Below are 22,041 nucleotides of genomic sequence, written 5' to 3' on the forward strand. Positions count from 1 at the left end.
AAACATCAATGAGAAAGAGAAACATAGATCAGCTCCCTCAGAATGCTCCCCACTGGGGATCCAGAAACCCAGGCATGTGCCCAGATGGGAATGGAATCTGCAACATTTTGGTGCAGGGGACGATGCCTAACCAACTGAGCCACACTGGCTAGGGCTACTAGACTACATTTTTTAAAATACGGAACATCTCCCTCTTCCAGCAAAATACCTCATATCCTTTCTGTGAATCTAACTTCAGTTCAAGTAAAATGTGCTAAATCTTTTTTCTCAATTTGGAATTCCACAGCATAATTTTATCCTAGATGCTCGAAACACACTAACATTTTCTTGACTTCAAGACAAATTGAGGCATTTGTTGTAAGACTTTCCTTTCCTACAGTAGAAATTCTTTTCACCTAAACATTAGATACTCTATGTAGAGTTAATTACTAAGGCCAACTCCAAAATGAGAAAGGAAAACTGAAAAGGGAAATGAATATGCTAGTAATTTGGACAGAATATCTAGAAGTAGTGGTGTGAGGGTGAGAAGCTTAGTGATTATGGAGATGATTCCTGTGGTCTAATACCCTAAATAGGTCTCCTCTCCTAGATTTTCTTAGACCTTGCTTCAGATAACACACGTGTTAGTAGGTAACTCCTAGGGCTTCAATAACAAGTTGGTTATAAATATCAGAACTGAGTATAGTCAGATATAATACAAAATGAGTTTATGAAGGAAATAAAGAGGGAGTCCACAATTTGCTGATATATTGAAAACAAACAAAAATATCTAGAGGAATACCCACTCCATCTCTTATATTCATAACTATTCAATATGGATAAATCTGAAAAATATAGGCATGTTTAACAGATTTGAAAATAACTTTCTGAGGAGCACTGGATCAACATTAAGCATTTCTGTGTCTTCACATTAAACTAAAATCTATAACACACACTAAAGTACAAATAAAAGAATAAAAGGAAATAGCGCCAGTTCAACAAATCAATTATTTCTTCAGAACTCTCTAATGCACTAATTGTAGAAATAGAAAGATGTCTAGAACTTAAGAAAAAAAGTGTGTTCTACATTTCCTCTCACAAGGGAGTCTAGTAATTAAAAGGCAATCAAAAAAGAAGAAGAAGAAAAGGCAGTCAACATGTCTGTTTTGTTGGGATCAATCAATGAGACAAAGTTGAAATAATCAACAGGATCTAAACATATTACCAGCCATCAAAAATGAAAATATAACTTTTTTTTGTGCTCAGAGAAAAGTTTATGTGTAAATGTGGACATGTGTGACTGAGTATATAGATAGATAAGAAAAAGAGCTAGAGAGTATGCTTTTGAATCAATAGGGTCAAATCTGATCACTAGAAGTAAAGCAATTATAGGATATAATTATAATCATGGAGGCAATGCAAAGTTGAAATAGGGAAATAAATAGAAAGTGTTTGCAAATCATAACCAGTGTACATTGATAGCCACACACAGTGATAGAAAAATATTACTAAAATTCAATCTACTATAAAGCAAGCCATAATAGCAAAACTGGACCCTTGGACTCAAAAGAAAATATGCCAAGCTAAAAAAATGACTTTCACAAAACCTTTTTGAAAATAATGGTAGTTTGAATAAAGGTAAAATATACAAAGTCACATGTATTGTTCGAACTCTCTATGAACTGAATCCCCCCCCCCCCCAACAGTTTTCATAATAGGCTTACCAAAAGAGCCACTTAACAGACTTGTGCAGAGACACTAATAATTGGAAGGGAGGAAAAAAATCTCACCTGATTACTTGTAGGATTACATTTGCCTATACCAGCAACTGAATCTTCAACTATCAAGAGAGGCTCGCTTTTCTCACAGCTCTCCTGGCTGATGAGCGTGTCCGCATAGTTGGGCTGAGGGAAGATCAGGTGACTCTTCCCAGAGTCCGCGGTGAGGGAGACCTCATGGGAATAGGTCTGCAGGAATGCCTGCACCCCGTCCACGCCCACAAAGTGGGAAGCAGGCATGCCTGCAAACCCGCCTCCAGAAGCCTGGAGCAAACGCGATGTGTGCCAGCGCCTCAGCCTGAGCGCCAGCAGCACGATGACAAAGGCGAGAAAGACACAGGAGACCACGGCCACCGCCATCACCAGGTACAGAGTGAGGCCTGAATCATCAGGGTTGGTGGGAGACTCAAGACTGCCCAAGTCAGCCAACACATCTGGGATACTGTCCGCTATAGCCACAGTGACTGTTACGGTGGCAGAGAGTGGGGGTTGACCATGGTCTTGGACCACCACCACCAGGCTTTGCTTGAGCGCATCTCTGTCCAGCAGGGCCCGCGCAGTGCGCACCTCTCCCGTGTGCAGCCCCACCGTGAAGAGCCCTGGCTCACTGGCCTTGAGCAGGCGGTAGGACAGCCAGGCGTTCTGGCCTGAGTCTCTGTCCACTGCCACCACCTTGGTCACCAGATAGCCAGGCTCTGCAGAGCGGGGTGCCAGCTCCACACCAGTGGAGCCATCAGTGGGGAGGGCAGGGTATAGGATCTCTGGTGTGTTGTCGTTCTGGTCCAGCACAAATATGTTCAGGGACACATTGCTGCTGAGTGGAGGGTCCCCACTGTCCTGTGCCATCACTTGTAGCTGCAGGTCTCGGAACTGCTCATAGTCGAAGGAGCACAGCGCGTACAGGATGCCAGTGTCTGAGTTGATAGAGATGTAGGAGGACAGGGGAGCTCCCTGGATGGTGTCCTGGACCAGGGAGTAAGTGACCTGGGCATTTTCTCTGCTGTCCAAATCAAGGGCAGTCACCGAGAAGAAGGAGGCTCCTCGGGGGTTGTTTTCAGGAATGTAGGCGGAATAAGACGAGTGAGCAAAAGTGGGTGGGTTATCGTTGTCATCTGCTACATTCAAGGAAATCTGAGTTTTTGTAGACAAGGGTGGACTTCCATGATCTGTAGCTGTCAATGTTATATTGTAGCTCTGGACCTGCTCTCTGTCCAGCGCTCTGTTTGTTATCAACTTGTAATAATTTCCATAAGTCTTTTCTAAATTGAAAGGCAGATTGTTAGGAATGAAACAAGAAACTTGACCATTTTCTCCGGAGTCTTGATCTTGCACATTTAGAAGAGCAATTACTGTACCTGGCGGAGAGTTTTCCAGCACCGAGTCAGTAGAAGACGTGATAGTTATTTCTGGAGCATTATCGTTCACATCCACAACTGTGATCAACATCTTAGCAGTGGTCCAGAGACCTCCACCATCTTGGCCTTGAATTTCTATCTCATAGAACCTATATTTCTCAAAATCCAGAGGCCCCTGTATTGAGACTGCTCCAGTTCGAGAATCCAACTGGAATATTTCAGAAGCTTTGCTTTCCATGTCCCGGAATGAATACACCACTTCCCCATTGATTCCCTCATCTGGATCAGTTGCGTTTACCATGAGCACCCGAGATCCAGAGCTGAGGTTCTCCGGAACACTCACTCGATACACTGACTGCGTAAACTTTGGGGTATGGTCATTGACATCAGCGACCACCACACGAATGGGGACAGTGCCCTGGCGGATGGGGTCTCCTCCATCTAAGGCTGTGAGGAGGAGGAGGTGGGCAGCCTCTTTCTCCCGGTCCAGGGTCCCCTCCAGCACGAGCTCTGGATTCTTGGCCCCATCAGTTATGCCTCCAACTTGCAAGGAAAAGTAACTATTAGGGTTGAGCTGGTAGCGCTGAAGGGAGTTCATTCCTACATCTGGATCCCTGGCGTTAGGAAGGGGAAATCGCGACCCTGGAGTTGCGTGCTCATTGATTTTTATCTCTACTTCCTCCTCCCGGAAACTGGGAGCGTTATCATTAATATCCATTATCTCCACTTCTACTCCGTAAATCTTTAGGGTATCTTCCATGAGTATCTCCATATTTAAAAAACAGGAGGACGCCTTCTCACAGAGCTCCTCCCGGTCTATCCTACCTGCGGTGACCAAGCTGCCACTCCGCGGATGCAGAGCGAAAAGCTGCGTCCTACCTCTGGAGACGATGCGGACGCGGCGCTCCGCCAGCTCCCGGGGCTCCAGCCTCAGGTCCTTGGAAATATTGCCCACGAAGAAGCCTTTGTCTGTCTCCTCTGGCACCGAGTATCGGATCTGCCCGGCCCCAAACTCCTGCAGCGTCCCCAGGAAAATGTACAGTAGCGCCAGCCCGCTGCGGTCCAGGCGTAATAGCTGATTCGCCATGGCAGTGGCTGAGCCGATATTCCGAGGTTTCTTGAGCCGGTTTTTCCTGACTCAGCCTATGTATCTCCAAAGTTCCGGGCCGACTGCATCCAAATATATCAGAGAGCGAAGCAAAGTCAGTACTTTAAGTTTCCAGCATCAGGATCTGTGAGTATCCATCTCCGCTTTGTGCTATAGAGGTAGGGGAGGGAGTGACTTTGTAGCCCGCAGCTTCCTATCCCCTGGTTGGTGAACAGCGGCGCCTAGAGCCCAAACTTATTATTGCAACGAGTAAGAAAACCCAACAAATGTGCCTGTTCTGTAAGTTAATACACTCACCTTTTGGAGAAACATTCGTACAGCCTATTTAAAGCTTAAATTTTAGACAACAGTTATATAATGTGATATTACGAGTTTACCAAGAGCATTTGGGAAAGATTAATTTATTTTTTTTCAATTTTAACAATTTAATTTTAAATTTTAACAAATTTTAATTGTTTAATTTTTTTAAAAAAACGTTTTCAAATATTACTGGAACTGAACACTTGCAGGTTAGATTTGGCTCCTATTAATTTTTACCAACTGAAGAGAATAGCATTTGTTGATGTGGAACTAGCACAGCCCTGACAAAATCATCAGACAGGATGCATAGCGATAATTCTTACTAATGGTTCCTTATTGAGAAAAATAAAGATGAAACATTTGAGAAAATTTGTATGGCATTAGGGTTATTTAAAATACCATTGTATAAAATATACCTGTATTCCATATCCTTAATTAAAGTGTATTCTATTTCATGAAAATTTCATGAGATTTTTCTATATTCTCACCTTAGAATGCATTTGAATATTAGAAGGATAGCAGCATTGTAAAATTGAGTCTTAACAGTGATACTCATAGGTCTGACCGAGGATTTATTTTAGAAATTCTATCAAGAGATTGAACATAGGATCTTGAAATAAAAGCACTATATTGGTATATACTGGCATATTGGAATATTAAAAAAGCATTATTTTAACTACTTACCTGTTTAAAAGTCTTCTTATTTGCTTCAACACTAGGAGTTAGAATGCCAGCCAATAGTGCTAAAGAGCTATCTTTGTTGAGAGTATCTTGTGTGGCTGGACAATGATCGGCAGATGTGAGAAAATTTAATTCCGGGTTAGTTTGATCCCCAGGCACACAAAGATTATAGGCATAAGGCAACGTTCCCTCACTGTAGTTGGGGGGAATCTCTGGTCCAGACTTAGAACAGAGAACAGACCCAAAGCAACCCCCAGTGGCGGCATTGTAAGAGCTTCGAAGGCGCAGAGCAATGGCTAGAATTACCGCCAGGAGGAAAAGCACGGAGATCAAGGCCAAAGCTACCACCAGATAGAACTGCAGCTCAGCCTGGGGGTCAGAGGGCGTGGGGTGGTCGATGAGGTCTGGCAGCGCTTCTTGTAGGCTGTCAGCGAAGACCAGGAGCAGCGTGGCGGTGGCAGATAAGGGCGGGTGTCCCCCATCACGCACAGCGACCAGCAGCCGCTGGCGGGCCGAGTCCCTGTCGCCCAGAGCCCTGGCGGTGCGCACCTCGCCCGTGCGCAGCCCCAGGCTGAAGAGCCCGGGCTCGCTGGCCTGCAGCACGTGGTAGGACAGCCAGGCATTGTGTCCCGAGTCGGCGTCCACCGCCACCACCTTGGTGACCAGGTAGCCCGGCTGCGCGGCGCGCGGCACCGTGTCGAAGAGCGCGGAGCCGTCGGGCCCCAGCGCCGGGTACAGCACCCTGGGCGCGTTGTCGTTGCGGTCGCCCACCAGCACGCGCAGGCTCACGTTGGCGCCCAGCGGGGGCGAGCCCTGGTCGCGCGCCTGCAGCGTCAGCTCAAAGGCGCGCAGCTGCTCGTGGTCGAAGGCGCGCTGCGCGAACACCACCCCGCTGTGCGCGCTCACCGACACGTAGGACGACAGCGCCCGCGGCTCCAGGTCGCTGGCCACGATGGAGTAGGACACCTGGCCATTGGGTCCCAGGTCGGGGTCCGAGGCGCTGACCTGCGCTATGGAGGCCCCTGGCGGGTTGTTTTCTGGCACGTGGACCAGGTAGGCTGACTGCTGGAAAACCGGGGCGTTGTCATTGACGTCTGTGATGTGCAGGGTGATGATGGTACTGGAGGAGAGGGGCGGCTTGCCCCTGTCTGTGGCTGTGATGGTGACATTGTACTCCGGAGTCTGTTCTCGGTCCAGAGCCCCATCTGTCACCAGCTTGTAGTAATTATTAGAAGAAGAATGAATCTTGAATGGAACGTTTCTACTTAAATTACACGTGACTTTTCCATTTTCACCGGAATCCTTGTCCCTTGTTTTGAAGAGGGCCACAACCATTCCTGGATGGGAATCCTCCAAAATCTGATCAGAGAGAGAGGTGATGATTATCTCTGGGCTGTTGTCGTTTTCATCTAAAACTTCTATAATTATTTTGCACTGCGTAGAGAGAGATCCTCGGTCCTTTGCTTCTACATCCATTACATATCTTTCTACTTCTTCAAAATCCAAGCGCTGGCGAGTTACAATGTTTCCTGTTGCAGAATCCAGAGAGAACACGTGCTGGGCTTTACCAGCCACGCCAAGGAAGGAGTAGGTGACCTCTGCGTTGGAACCTTCGTCTTGGTCAGTGGCGCTCACCTTCAGCACACAGGTGCCTGGGGGCACATCTTCCGGAATGCTGACCCTGTACACACTCTGGCTGAACACAGGGGGGTTATCATTGGCATCCACTACCAGGATCCGGATCTGAGCAGTGCCACTTTGGGGCGGATTCCCACCATCTAAGGCTGTTAGTACCAAGTGGTGTGAGCTCTGCGTTTCTCGGTCCATGGTCTTCTTCAATATTAATTCTGGATATTTGCCACCATCGGGATTGTCTTTCACCACCAATGAGAAATATTCATTAGGACTTAGTTGGTATTTGCTCAGTGAATTCATATTAATGTCAGGATCTTCTGCAGAGTCAAGAATTGTTCCTGTTCCTGGGCTGACAGATTCACTGATTTCTAAGTTTATTTCATCCTTTTGGAATTGAGGGGCATGGTCATTAATATCCTCAACAACCACAATGATATGAAAAATGTTTAAGGGATTTTCCACCACGGCTTCCAACTGCAACTCACAGCTTCTTCTCTCTTTGCAAATCTGCTCGCGGTCTATTCGGTCCTTCACCAGTAAGTCCCCGCTCTCCCTGTCTACACTGAAAAGCAGTTTCTCCGCGCTCACTCGCAGCTTCCTAGAGGACACATCCAAGACACTGAGCCCTAGGTCCTTGGCGAGATTCCCCACCACCGAGCCCTTGGCCAGCTCCTCAGGAATCGAGTAGCTGATCGGCTCGCAGAACGCGCGGTAGAACAAAGGCAGCAGGAAGGGAAACAGTACCTGCAGCCGGCCAGCTCCGCGTCTCTGTGCGCAGCTCCCTCCCATCGTGCGATCTAGTTCTCTCTGGGTCCCAGTCTTTCCAGTTGGAGAAAGTGCACACTATCACGCTGGAAAACCATTCAGCCCAGGACAGGCGGAGTCCCCAGTCTTGGGGCTGGGAATCCGCTTGTGCTGGGAGATTTCTGCACAACCCGGAGCCCTAGTGTATGAGCGGGTTTCCTTCTGTGTTGGTGGTGGCTGCGCTGGAAATCCTAGACTAGAGGCTGAGGATTCCCGAGCCTCGGCGCTTGCCCTGCACTGGCCGACAGCGGCGCCCAGAGGTTCCGTGTGGAACCGCAGCCTAAGTTTTCTCCATTTCAGGAAATCATTTTCTTTGAATATTAAGAACTAAAATATTTGACTCTTTTTCCTCAGTGATTCCGTTTTCATTATGAAACATGCTTTCCCCATAATCAAACTATATATTTTTGTATTTTAAAAATTTATATAAATGTGAAAAGATAAAAGTATTTTTCAAAAGTCAACGAGGCACAAAAGATTGTAAAGTGAAAAGTAGGTCTCTATCTCATGCTCTACTACTATCCAGTTCTTCCACCCAGAGGCAGCCATTGTTTTTCCTTTTAAGAGTAATTATTTACAACGGAAAATACTGAAGATAAGCAGGAAAACCACTTTTTTTTGTCTTCAATCCTAATTTATATTGGCTAGAAAGTATTAATCCATACCCCCCATATTTACTAACTAGTATGCAAACATTGCCATATTTATTACAATAATATAAAGTGTCCTGTGTTGCTTTTAAGTAATTATATTTAAAACATTTGCTTACAATAGTTACCATGTCTAAGTAGCTATTTTTAAAAACAATATTTTTTCAAGATAAAAGAATTATTTGAGATGGCTGCATAATAATTTTGACTCTCTTGGACAGAAATTTTAAGTGACAGTTTCAATGATTTAAAAGTTAATAACTATGACTCAAAGGGTGAGTTTTTCTTCCATACACCTATCATTAAGCACATGTTGAATGACATGAAAAAATGTTCTCATAAGTATGTTGACACACATTAGGACCCTCTTTGCTTTTATGCTATCATATTAATTTAGAAGAATATTAGCAATAAAAGTAAGAGATCAAACCAACACATAACTATCTTCAATAACCCAAATGGGTTCATCAGTAACTCCACTGATAATTTGCTTAGAATAATTTTGTGTGCTTCTCTGCTTATTTTGGATCAGATATCCTACAGAAACAACTTTTTTTCTTGACTTTAAATTTGTTTTGACTCAATTTCAGAGTTTCAGGTGGGTATTTCTTCCACTACATTAAGGAGCTACTGAAATACTCTTGGCACACAACCCTTGACTCTGTTACTTGGGAACATGTACAAACCCATCTGCCTCCCCAATATACATATTTTTCAGCCTTAGAGATTGAAGAATTTAACAAAAAATGAAAAATAAACAGAGAGAGAACTTAAATTTTGCATAATTTAACCTTCTATATGTTTTCTAGAAACCTGATTGAGCAGGGAAAGACAAATTAAAATGCTATGTCTTCCACAGTACAGTATTAAATTAGAATCACAGGCAAAAAAAAAAGTATTATAGTGTTACCAGATATGATTGCACTTGGAAAAATCTAAGCACACATTGTTATGACTTCTTATAAAATACTGATGAAAAATCTAAGTCTCTAGGAAGTAAATTGAATAGTGATTGTCATTACAAGGTATAGTTTAAAGAATATAACCACAAAGGTGTACTTCTGCCCTTCTCCTGGGGAAGGACAACACTGAGTGGCCTTGTGTTTGAGTTATGTTTCCAGTGATGTCAATGCATTTGTTTCTGACATTTACCTATGTTTACCACACTCACCTTCAAAATCAGAGCTAGGATTTCAGCATCTGACCAAAGGACAGGGCACAAAACTATAAAAGATAAGGCTCTGCAAAACTAATCGGAACAATCTTACGACAATAGATCTTCATTGCCATTATATAAATGTTTACCAGAACACAAAGTCATAGTCTTAATAAAGTTCTACTCTGGAATATTTTAGCAAGAAGCAAATTGAAACAGGGAAAATATGAAAGAATAAAGATTAAAGATTCCCATCAACAAGCTGCAACCCTAAAAACAAAACCAATCATAATCTTTTTAAATGAAAGGAATGGAGTAAAATTAGAACTCACTGGAACCAAAGGGGTATCTTCTATAGGAAACTTCGAATCATCTAACAAAGACAAAGGATCCTTTTTCTCGCAGCTCTCCTGGCTGATGAGTGTGTCGGCATAATTGGGCTGGGGAAAGATCAGATGGCTCTTCCGAGAGTCAGCAGTAAGGGAGACCTCATGGGAATAGGTTTGCAGGAAAGCCCGCACCCCATCCACACCCACAAATTGCGAGGCGGACATGCCCTCCAACCTGCCTCTTGAAGCCTGGAGTAGACGAGATGTGTGCCAGCGGCGGAGTCTGAGCGCCATCAGCATGATGACAAAGGCAAGGAAGACACAGGAGACCGCAGCCACTGCCACCACCAGGTACAGTGTGAGGCTGGAGTCATCAGGGCTGTTGGAAGGTTCAAGACTTTCCAGGTCGGCCAGGACATCTGGGATGCTGTCAGCCACGGCCACAGTGAGGGTGACAGTTGCGGAGAGAGGGGGCTGGCCATGGTCCTGAACTGCCACCACCAGGCTCTGCTTGAGTGCATCTCTGTCCAGCAGGGCCCGCGCAGTGCGCACCTCTCCCGTGTGCAACCCCACCGTGAAGAGTCCTGGCTCGCTGGCCTTGAGCAGACGGTAGAACAGCCAGGCGTTCTGGCCCGAGTCTCTGTCCACTGCCACCACCTTGGTCACCAGATAACCAGGCTCTGCAGAGCGGGGTGCCAGTTCCACACCAGTGGAACCATCAGTGGGAAGAGATGGGTACAGGATCTCTGGAGCATTGTCATTCTGGTCCAGCACAAATAGGCTTAGTGACACATTGCTGCTGAGTGGCGGGTTACCGCTGTCTGTGGCAGTTACCTGCATCTGTAGGTCACGAAACTGCTCGTAGTCGAAGGAGCAAAGTGCATACAGGACTCCTGAATCAGAGTTGATGGAGATATAGGAAGATAGAGGTGCCCCCTGGATAGTGTCTTCAGTTAGAGAGTAAACAATCTGAGCATTCTCTTTGCTGTCAGGGTCTAGTGCAGTCACTGAAAAGATGGAGGCACCCCTTGGGTTGTTCTCTGGAATATAGGTAACGTAGGATACATGAGAGAAGGTGGGTGGATTGTCATTGATGTCTGCCACTTGCAGGGTGAAGTGAGTTTCCATCGACAGGGGTGGACTTCCTCCATCTGTGGCTGTTACAGTAATGTTGTAAGAGGATACCTGCTCCCTGTCAAGAGCTCCATGTGTCACCAATCTATAGTAACTGTCAATGGACTTTTCTAACTTAAATGGTAGATTTCCCGCTATGGAGCAGGTGACCTGTCCATTCTGCCCAGAGTCTAGATCATGCACGTTTAATAGAGCTATAACGGTCCCCAGAGGTGAATCTTCCTTTAGGGGACTAAACAGAGATGTGATAGTCACCTCTGGACTGTTGTCATTCACATCTTCTACTGTAATCAACACTTTTGCAGTTGCAAGATATGCTCCTCCATCTTCTGCCTGTATTTCTATTTCATAGAAGCCTGTTTCTTCATAATCTAGATTTTCTGATATTTTTATTTCTCCAGTATTTTTGTTTAGTTGGAATTTCAGCAATTGTGTATCGGGTAATTTTCGGAATGAATATGTCACTTCTCCATTGGCGCCTTCATCCCTGTCGGTAGCAGTGACTGTCAGCAGCTGTGTGCCCACAGGCAAGTTCTCGGGAACACTCACTCGGTATTCAGGCAAAGTGAAGACAGGTGCGTTGTCATTTGCATCGAAGACAGTGACACTGATGAGGACAGTGCCAGATCGCAGAGGGTCACCCCCATCGGAGGCAGTGAGGACCAGATGGTGCTGTGCCTCTTCCTCCCGATCCAGCGCGCGCTCCAGCACCAGCTCCGGGTACTTGACACCATTGGCACGGCTCTGAACTGCTAGAGAGAAGTGCCTACTAGGGCTGAGCTGGTAGCTCTGTAGGGAGTTCACGCCCACATCCGGATCAACAGCTTCCGGGAGAGGAAAACGCATCCCTGGTGCGACATTTTCATTGATCTTTACATCTAGATTTTCCGCTTGGAATTTGGGGGCGTTATCGTTGATGTCAGTTACTTCTATTTCAATCCCGAAAAGTTTCACCCGATCTTCCACAAGGATGTTAAAACTCACCAGACACCGCGCGCTCTGGGCACAGAGCTCCTCCCGGTCTATCCTGCCCGCCGTGACCAAGCTGCCACTCCGCGGATTCAGAGCAAAAAGCTGCGTCCTACCTCTGGAGACGATGCGGACTCCGCGCTCCGCCAGCTCCCGGGGCTCCAGTCCCAGGTCCTTGGAGATGTTGCCCACGAAGGAGCCTTTCTCTAGCTCCTCAGGCACCGAGTAGCGGATCTGCCGGGCATCAGACTCCCACGGCGCACCGATGAAAAGGAGGAGCAGAACCAGCGCGCTGCGGCCGGAGCTATTCCTTTGAGCGGCCATTGTTGTCACGGAATTCTGGCAATGTCCTCACTGGACACGTTGCGTGTTTTGGCCGGCCCCTCTCTCTTTCTCTGGCTGCAAGGAGTCTCTGTAGGTGGAGCACCTTAAATTCTAAGGTGAGTGTCGCTGCAGCCCGGAGCCGGTTTGTAGGAACTGCGGAGCTTTTGTGTAGTTGGAGTCCTGAGAATCCGGATGGAGCGCTGGCTGTGATTCTTTCCTAGTAGGTGAACAGCGACGCCCAGAGTCCTCAGAAGTTACTGCACCCACTATTTGTACCATAGAAAACAAACGCTACTCTTTGTTGGAGATTTTATTTTATTTTACATTACTTCTTTGATTTCTCGGCTGATATCATTAAATAAACTATTAGTAGGTTTATTTAATGGATAGAATAAATTGGAATGAAAGTACTATACAATGCTAAATGAAAATAGTTCGTGAAATATGTATCTCAACACTTATTTTTTCAACAGAAACATATTCAGAGGTAAGAAATGCTTATTTTACAATATTTCCTATGAGCTTCTAAATATATTCAGAAGTTTTACAATTTTATTTTAAATTTAGATATAAACAATTCAATTATGTCTAGACATTCAGATAGAAACTGAGATATGCCCCTAACAATTTACTTAAAATATTTTTATTTCAGATTTAATTAACTAATTAAGCTTGTTTACTGTTAAGATTGTATAAAAGGTTTTCAAAATATTGCTTTCTAAAGTAGTTTTATTGAGCCTCAATTAATCTTCTTAATGTATCTTATTTGGGATATATATTATTAGAAGTTGATTTGACCTATTTAAATAAATTGAGAAGGTAATAAAAAACTAGAGGGATATGTCTCATGTATTGTAATTGTAATTGGAGGAGATATATGTACAGGAGTTTCAAGTGCTACAATTTAAAAAAAAACTTAGAAATAGTGATGTAGGTTTTAAAAAAATAAGTGTTTATGTCAAATGGCCTGTTTTCATTAGAGCACTAATGCCAATTTAAATATTCTCTTCTTTTAACACTTTGTACTGGAGCCCAAAGTAAAGTGCTACACATACCTTCACTTGTATAATATGTGCCCATCAACCCAGCAGCAGTTCTCCCTTCAAAGATGAAGGGCTTAGAGGTTCACTTCTTTCATACAGAGAACACATATTCAAAGTGTTTATGTCACTATGTCCCACATATGTAACTCTTTATAGATTTTATCTTTAGTTTTCAAAGATTTGTATACCAGACAATCCAAGACAGAGACTGAACACAAAAGGCAAGAACATTTCATTAGCTTTTTTGGAAATTCTTGACCTTGCAATGGAGAGGAAAGAAGATTGGAAGAGTACAACTTAAGCTCCAAAAAGACAAGTAAATATAAGAAGAAAGCCAGAAGGACCAAAGTTGAAGAAAACAATTCAGCCAGAGTAGTTAGTATTAAGTTTGGGGGCCAGCCGAAACCGGTTTGGCTCAGTGGATAGTGCGTCAGCCTGCGGACTGAAGGATCTGGGGTTCAATTCCGGTCAAGGGCGTGTACCTTGGTTGCAGGCACAACCCCAGTAGGGGGTGTGCAAGAGGCAGTTGGTTGATGATTCTCTCTCATTGATGTTTCTAACTCTCTATCCCTCTCTCTTCCTCTCTGTAAAAAATCAATAAAAATATATTTTAAAAAAAGTTTTGGGGACCATAGAAACTGTGGCAATGGAAACAAAATTTTGACACCTCTCCCAAGAACAATACATCATACATCTATAACTTCGCATATAATCTCAGGAATTCATGGATCTTCTCACTTTACCTCTCAAATGCTTACAGTTTTATAAATTATTAAAATAGTGAAAAAAGAAATCTAAAAACACCTATAAGATTGTATGCAATAAAGGTTCTTTTGGAAGGAGCATATGCTTTGATATATAACTAATGCCTGAATATTATTAAACTTTAAAAACATATAAATAGGATATAGAAATTTTATCTTAAATCTTAGCAAACTTAGATTATTATGTATTTATTTGGTAAGAAGCCAAGACCACTGCCTCTGTTTTGCTAATCTCAGCTTGAAAAGATATCTCTAATTGAATAACATTCTTTTTAAATTATAGAGCAACTTCTGAACCAAGTAAAATATCTTGAAAAATATAATCAGCTAAAGTGAACACTGAGAAGACAAGATGGTGATTACTAATGGATTTTCTAAAAATTATTCTAGATATAAAAATGAAGTAGTACACTTGAAATATGAGAAACTAGTAGAATATTACTGACTACACAAAAATGAAACTCACCGGTGTTAGGGTCTCAGGATGCGAACTCAAATCATTCCCACTCTGAAGTGAAATTAAGGCCCCAGAAGAATCACCGCAAACTATGTCTTGAGTGGAATGCAAGGGTTCACTGCATTTTAAGAAATTAAACTCTGTCTTTCCAGCTTGGGCAACACACAGATTGTAGGAATAGGGCAATGTTCCCTCACTGTAGTTGGGGGGAACCCCAAGTCCAGACTTGGAGCAGAGACCAGGTTGAAAGCAGCCCCAAACAGAGGTACTAGAAGGGCGTCGAAGGCGCAGGGCGACCGCCAGAATCACCGAATCACCGCGAGGAGGAAGAGCACTGAGATCAAGGCCAAGGCCACCACCAGATAGAACTGCAGCTCAGCCTGGGGGTCAGAGGGCTGAGGGCTTTCGCTGAGGTCTGGCAGCGCCTCTTGTAGGCTGTCAGCAAAGACCAGCAGCAGAGTGGCAGTGGCTGACAGGGGTGGCTGTCCCCCGTCCCGCACGGCCACCAGGAGGCGCTGGCGGGCCGCGTCCCTGTCGCCCAAAGCTCTGGCGGTGCGCACCTCGCCCGTGCGCAGCCCCAGGCTGAAGAGCCCGGGCTCGCTGGCCTGCAGCACGTGGTAGGACAGCCAGGCATTGTGTCCCGAGTCGGCGTCCACCGCCACCACCTTGGTGACCAGGTAGCCCGGCTGCGCGGCGCGCGGCACCGTGTCGAAGAGCGCGGAGCCGTCGGGCCCCAGCGCCGGGTACAGCACCCTGGGCGCGTTGTCGTTGCGGTCGCCCACCAGCACGCGCAGGCTCACGTTGGCGCCCAGCGGGGGCGAGCCCTGGTCGCGCGCCTGCAGCGTCAGCTCAAAGGCGCGCAGCTGCTCGTGGTCGAAGGCGCGCTGCGCGAACACCACCCCGCTGTGCGCGCTCACGGACACGTAGGACGACAGCGCCCGCGGCTCCAGGTCGCTGGCCACGATGGAGTAGGACACCTGGCCATTTGGTCCCAGGTCGGGGTCCGAGGCGCTGACCTGCGCTATGGAGGCCCCTGGCGGGTTGTTTTCTGGCACGTGGACCAGGTAGGCTGACTGCTGGAAAACCGGCGCGTTGTCGTTGATGTCCCTGATGTATAGGGTGACACTTCTGCTGGAGGAGAGGGGCGGCTTGCCCCTGTCTGTGGCTGTGATGGTGATATTGTACTCCGGGGTCCGTTCTCGGTCCAGGGCCCCATCTGTCACCAGCTTGTAGTAATTATTAGAAGAGGAGTAAATCTTGAAAGGAACGTCTCCTTCTATAATACACATGACTTCGCCATTTCCTCCGAAATCCCTGTCCCGTGTTTTGAAGAGGGCCACGACCGTCCCTGGTTGGGAATCCTCCAAAATCTCATCCGAGAGAGAAGTGATGATTATTTCTGGGCTGTTGTCATTTTCATCCAGGATTTCTATTATTACTTTACATTGGGCGGAGAGACCACCTCCATCCTTTGCTTCCACTTCCATGGTGTATCTTTCCATATCCTCAAAATCCAATGACTGGTTATTCTTAATCATGCCCGTTTTCTCGTCTAATGAGAACATGTGCCTCGTACTGTGAGCGGTGCTCCTGAAGTAGTAGCTTATTTCGGCATTGGCCCCCTCGTCCTGATCAGTGGCTGTCACCTGCAGCACGGAGGATCCGGGGGGCAGATTTTCACTTACACTGACTCTATATTCATCCTTGCTAAATACCGGGGGGTTATCATTGGTGTCCCTGACAAAGATTTCTATTCTAACGGTGGCACTTCGTGGCGGGTCCCCTCCGTCCAAGGCCGTCAGTATCAGGCGATGAGACCGCTGCACCTCCCGGTCTAGGGGTTTCTCCAAAGACAACTCTGGGTATTTGCCGCCATCGGAATTAACTCTAACCATTAACTTGAAGTAAGAGTTAGGACTTATATGATAATCTTTAACTGAGTTCATGTTTATGTCGGGATCAGTGGCAGGGTCAAGGGATATTCGTGCACCTGGGGATACAGATTCAATAATTTCTAAATGTATGTCCTTTTTATGGAATTGAGGGGCATGGTCATTAATATCCTCAACAGCCACAATGACATGAAAAATGTTTAAGGGATTTTCCACCACTGCTTCCAACTGCAACTCACAGCTTCTTCTCTCTTTGCAAATCTGCTCGCGGTCTATTCGGTCCTTCACCAGTAAGTCCCCGCTCTCCCTGTCTATACTGAAAAGCAGCTTCTCCGCGCTCACTCGCAGCTTCCGAGCTGACACTTCCAGGACACTGAGCCCTAGGTCCTTGGCGAGATTCCCCACCACCGAGCCCTTGGCCAACTCCTCAGGAATCGAGTAGCGGATCGGCTCGCAGAACGCGCGGTAGAACAAAAGCAGCAGGAAGGGGAAAAGTACCTGCGGCCGGCCGGCCCCGCCTCTAAGCGCGCAGCTCCCTCCCATCGCGAGCTCCAGTTCTCGTTGGGTCCTACTCTTTCTGGAAAGCCAAGAAACGCAAGCCACAGAGTCACTGGTAGAGCATTCGTCCTAGGACAGATAGCTGGGAATCCGTTCGTGCAGAAGAGTCTGCGCGGCTAGGAGCCTCACTGTGGTAGGGGGTTTCCTTCTTTCTGTGTCGGTGGCTGCGCAGGAAATCCTAAGCTATCGGCGGAAGAATGCCGGCCGTCAGCAGCGCTCGCCCTGCACTGGCCGACAGCGGCGCCCAGAGGCTCTGTGTGGAACTGCAGTCTGGCATTTTACTCTTGAATCCAATTTATCTCCAGAAGATATCTCTCTCTTCAAAAGTGCAGTTATATAATAGCCCCCAATTTTTGTTTACATAGGATGCCTATATATTTAGTGTTTTCACGAAATTTATTATGGGATAATTCAAATTTATACTAAAGCAGAGAGCATTATTATTGAATCTTCATATACCCATTACCCAAATGCAACAATGATTAACAAAAGCCATCTTTGTTTAATATATATTTCCTTCTCTCATTATTTTGAAGCAAATCCAAGATATTTTAATCAGCGCCGCTGGTGTAGTGGTATCATGCAAGATTCCCAAATCCAAGATATTTTAATTAACTTCTCTTAAGATGAGACATTGAAGTGATAATACTTTTACCTTTTTAAAAAGATTTTTAAAAATCTTTAATCATATTGTTACCCGTGCAAAAGTCCTACCTAGTTTAAGAAAACTATAATTTAACATTTTCCACACTCTGCCCAGTCATTCCTCCAGTGATACTTGTGTTCTTTAAAGGCAGTGACTTTTTCCCTAAAGAATACTAGTTACCTACCGTGACATAGAAACCTTCATCAATAGCATTTTTCAAATTAATATATATTTTAATATTGGTAAATACTAAGTAATAAAGATTACTCCCCAGGACAGAAGCTTTAACCAAAAGATTTCCTTACTGCATGGTTAAAAATATGACTATAGGTGATGGTTTACTTTTTTCCTACTACCTTAGGAATAGAGAATATTTGAAATGATTATAATGTCTGCATGTCATAATAGATTCCCAGACATATAAGCCTTTGTATCCAGCATGTGTAGAATAGCATTTTGAGTCTACCGCAAAGCCTCCTAGAGTGTCATTTATTATTGGAACTGAGAGTATGTGTAAAATCAAATTAAACAACACATTATTCTTTTCTTGATAGCTAAAGCAGTAAAGTATTGTTTGAACCTTCTTAGCAGTTCCTGAAAATATTTTTCTAAATAATTTCCCATAACCAGATTTATTTCTAGCCTCAAAAGTTGAAGAACTCAGCCATAAATAATATAATCAAAGGGTACTTTTTTATTTCCCTTGCTTTCACCTCTCAGAGTGTTCAGTCTCAGAAACCCCTCTTGATCAAGCATAAAGTACGTATAGGAAATAAGAGTTTAAATGCAAACAATCTCTACACACATTAGACTGAAAAAGTCACCTAAAAAATGTTGTCCTGTCATAGAAATAGAAAAGCAGAAGCAGTAAACCTGAGCCTTCAGTTGTTTCTCTGAGAGAATGCAGTTGCCTTCTCATTAATTTACCCTTACAAGATAGTATTGACTATAGTAATTTTTTTATATAAGAATTCCACAATGTAGCCATTGGATATAACAATAAGTTTCAGGAATGAAAAACCAGCCTTAAAATTAGTAGTGAACCAGGATAACTAATAAAGCAACCTCATAAAAAAAAAACAACAAAAAAAACCTCATGTTAACCCCAGATCATGAAAGCAGTCCCAAAAGAAAGGTTTCATTGACCCAATTAATTATTATGAGAAAATGCAAATTATATCAGTGATGCAACCAATAAATGCATTCTATAGATATTAGAACAAAAATTTAAATGGTGAAAAATATGTTATCAACAACATATCTTACCTTAAGTACAAACACTTGGAAAGAAAAGCAATTATAATAGAAAGAAAGAAAAAATGGAACTCACTGGAACCAAAGGAGTGTCTTCTATAGGAAATTTTGAATCATCTGAAAGACACAAAGGATCCTTTTTCTCACAGCTCTCTTGGCTGATGAGTGTATCTGCATAGTTGGGCTGAGGGAAGATCAGGTGACTCCTCCTAGAATCAGCAGTGAGGGACACCTCACGGGAATAGGTCTGCAGGAAAGCCTGGACCCCATCCATGCCCACAAAGTGAGAAGCCTGCATGCCGGCCAATCCATCTCCTGAAGCCTGGAGCAGACGTGATGTGTGCCAGCGCCTCAGCCTGAGTGCCAGCAGGATGATAACAAAGGCAAGGAAGACACAGGAGACCGCAGCCACTGCCACCACCAGGTACAGAGTGAGGTCTGAGGCCTCCGGGGTCGAATGGATCTCAAGACTACTCAAGTCAGTCAACACATCTGGGATGCTATCAGCCACAGCCACAGTGAGTGTGACAGTGGCAGAGAGAGGGGGCTGGCCATGGTCCTGAACTGCCACCACCAGGCTCTGCTTGAGCAAATCTCTGTCCAGCAGGGCCCTCGCGGTCTGCACTTCACCTGTGTGCAGCCCAATCACGAAGAGCCCTGGCTCACTGGCCTTGAGCAGGCGGTAGGACAGCCAGGCATTCTGGCCTGAGTCTCTGTCCACCGCCACCACCTTGGTCACCAGGTATCCGGGCTCTGCAGAGCGGGGTGCCAATTCCACACCAGTGGAACCATCAGTGGGGATGGCGGGGTACAGGATCTCTGGCACATTGTCATTCTGGTCCAGCACGAACAAGTTCAGTGACACGCTGTTGCTGAGGGGTGGGTTCCCACTATCATTTGCCCTAACCTGCATTTGGAGGTCTCGAAACTGCTCATAGTCGAAGGAACAAAGCGCATAAATCACACCAGTATCTGCGTTGATGGAGACATAGGAGGAGAGAGGCACCCCTTGGATGGTGTCTTCCTCCAAGGAATAAATAATTCGGGCATTCTCATTGCTGTCAGGGTCATGGGCTGTCACAGAGAAGATGGAGGTTCCTCTAAGGTTGTTCTCCAGGAGATAGGCTGAGTAGGAGGTTTGAGAGAAGGAGGGTGGATTATCATTGATGTCAGCCACATGCAGAGTGATGTGAATTTCCGTGGACAGGGGTGGTGTTCCTTTGTCTGTCGCAGTCACTGTGATATTATATTCAGAGATTTTTTCTCTGTCAAGAATTTGGGATGTCAACACTCTATAGTAATCTTCTATTGACTTTTCTAATCGAAAAGGTTGGGTCTCCTGGATGGAACAAACAACTTGACCATTCTTCCCAGAGTCTTGGTCATGAGCATTGAAAAGAACGATGACTGTTCCTTGAGGAGCATCTTCCCTAACTGGACTGAACAGAGATGTAACGATCACTTCCGGTCTATTGTCATTTACATCTTCCACAGAAATGAGCACTTTTGTCCATGCCTTCAACCCTCCACTGTCTTCAGCTTGTATTCCCATTTCATAAGATGCACATTCTTCATAATCTAGATTCTTTGCTGTCGATAGTTCCCCAGTTTTCTCGCTGAGCTGAAATACCAGAGATTGTTTTTCACTAATTTTCCAGAATTTATATGCCACTTTTCCATTGATTCCCTCATCGGGATCACTAGCTCTTACAGTAAGCAGCTGGGTGCCAGGGGGCACGTTCTCTGGGACTGTCACTCGGTAAATTGGTTGGGCAAACACCGGAGCATTATCATTCATATCCAACACTGTCACTAGGATGTGCACTGAGCTGGAGCGAGGAGGCTCGCCTCCATCAGACGCGATGAGGACCAGATGGTGAGCAGCCTCTTCCTCTCTGTCCAAGGCCCGCTCCAGCACCAGCCCTGGGTTTAAAGTCCCGTCTTCTCCAGTTTGCACGTCCAGAGAGAAATGGTGATTGGGGCTGAGCTGGTAACTCTGCAGGGAATTCAAACCCACATCCGGGTCAACAGCCTCTGGGAGTGGATAACGAGTGCCAGGCGCAGCAATTTCGTTAATATTTATTTCCAGATTTTCTGCCTGGAATTTTGGGGCATTGTCGTTCATATCAGTGACTTCTATTTCTATCCCATAAAGTTGCACTCTGTCTTCAACCAGAACTTTAAAGTTAAACAGACACCGTGGGCTCTGGGCGCAGAGCGCCTCCCGGTCTATCCTGCCCGCCGTGACCAAGCTGCCGCTGCGCGGGTTGAGAGCAAAAAGCTGCGTCCTACCTCTGGAGACGATGCGGACTCCGCGCTCCGCCAGCTCCTGGGGCTCCAGCCCCAGATCTTTGGAGATGTTGCCCACAACATAGCCTTTTACCGTCTCTTCAGGCACGGAGTAGCGGATCTGGCTGGCCCGGATCTCCCACAGCCTTCCCAGGAAAAGCCAGAGCAGGACCAATCCTCTGCAATGCCGGCTATTCATCGGAGCCGCCATTGTTGCTTCGGGTCCGGATATTTCCCCCTTCCGACTGCTTTTTGCCCACGCTGACTCCTTAGGTTCTTTTCTCCTCCTGCAAATTATGGTCGTCCTTTTCCTCAGGAGAAACCCGGAGTGCCCCAAGTGAGGAGGCTGGGTTTTGTTGCCTCCCGGGGTTGGTAAGTGGAGTCTGCGGGGGCTTTGTGTAGCTGGCAGATTCTAATATCCGGATGGAGCGCTGATTGAGTTTTTCCTTGAGTTGGTGAACAGCGGCGCTCAGAGTCCTAAGCAGTTACTACACGCACAGATATGCAATACAGCACTTTTATCACAGATGATTGAGGAAAAACACCACTCTCTTCTAGTTATGATTTTAGATTTCTCTATTTCTTACGTTCACATTTCAAAAGCAATCATTTTTGTGGATGTCTTGGTGGAATGAAGTGGAATGAAATTTCTATTAAGTGTATTATTAAATCACCAGTTTTCTTAATATCAAATTAACTTTAATTTTGGGTACAGTTTGGCTTTCTCTCTATTTTAAATTTTAGACATATATGTACCTTACATAATTTATATTGAATGAATATATATGGATGGATTTTTTTCACTTTGAAATTATGTTATAAGGTTAATTACTTTTAGAGTAAAATTCATTGAGTAAGGTTTCCTTAAAATTTTATTTCCAAAGTAATAGTTTAAATTAAGCAATATATGTAAACTTTCTCACCTAATATTACTAA

At 45.1% G+C, this 22,041-nt stretch overlaps 2 protein-coding genes across 11 annotated transcripts in view; both read right to left on the reverse strand.

The window, feature by feature from the left end:
- Window positions 1-22,041, reverse strand: part of LOC118711856 (protocadherin gamma-C4) — a 107,063-nt gene that overhangs the window by 71,114 nt on the left and 13,908 nt on the right. The window contains exons 1-2 of one of the 10 annotated variants that reach the window (XM_036425290.2): window positions 16,857-17,355; window positions 5,205-7,580 (exon numbers count right to left, since the gene is read on the reverse strand). The exons of 4 other annotated variants lie outside the window; for them this stretch is intronic. In XM_036425290.2, the coding sequence (XP_036281183.1) occupies window positions 5,205-7,580; window positions 16,857-16,901 (2,421 nt within the window). In that variant the 5' untranslated portion in view covers window positions 16,902-17,355. Of the gene's footprint in view, window positions 1-1,769; window positions 4,547-5,204; window positions 7,806-9,778; window positions 12,567-16,856; window positions 17,356-18,892; window positions 21,837-22,041 lie in introns of those variants that run through there. 5 more of the 10 variants (XM_036425281.2, XM_036425298.2, XM_036425288.2 and 2 more) reach the window with 5 other exon arrangements.
- Window positions 14,058-16,850, reverse strand: LOC118711860 (protocadherin gamma-B6-like; the record flags this gene model as incomplete). The annotated part of the gene is given in 2 exon segments (XM_036425305.1): window positions 14,058-14,775; window positions 14,778-16,850. Coding segments are annotated over 2 exon segments (2,394 nt in total), but the record flags the coding sequence as incomplete, so codon positions are not given.

This window comes from Pipistrellus kuhlii, unplaced genomic scaffold (assembly GCF_014108245.1).
Source record: "Pipistrellus kuhlii isolate mPipKuh1 unplaced genomic scaffold, mPipKuh1.p scaffold_m20_p_8, whole genome shotgun sequence".
Lineage (NCBI taxonomy): Eukaryota > Metazoa > Chordata > Mammalia > Chiroptera > Vespertilionidae > Pipistrellus > Pipistrellus kuhlii.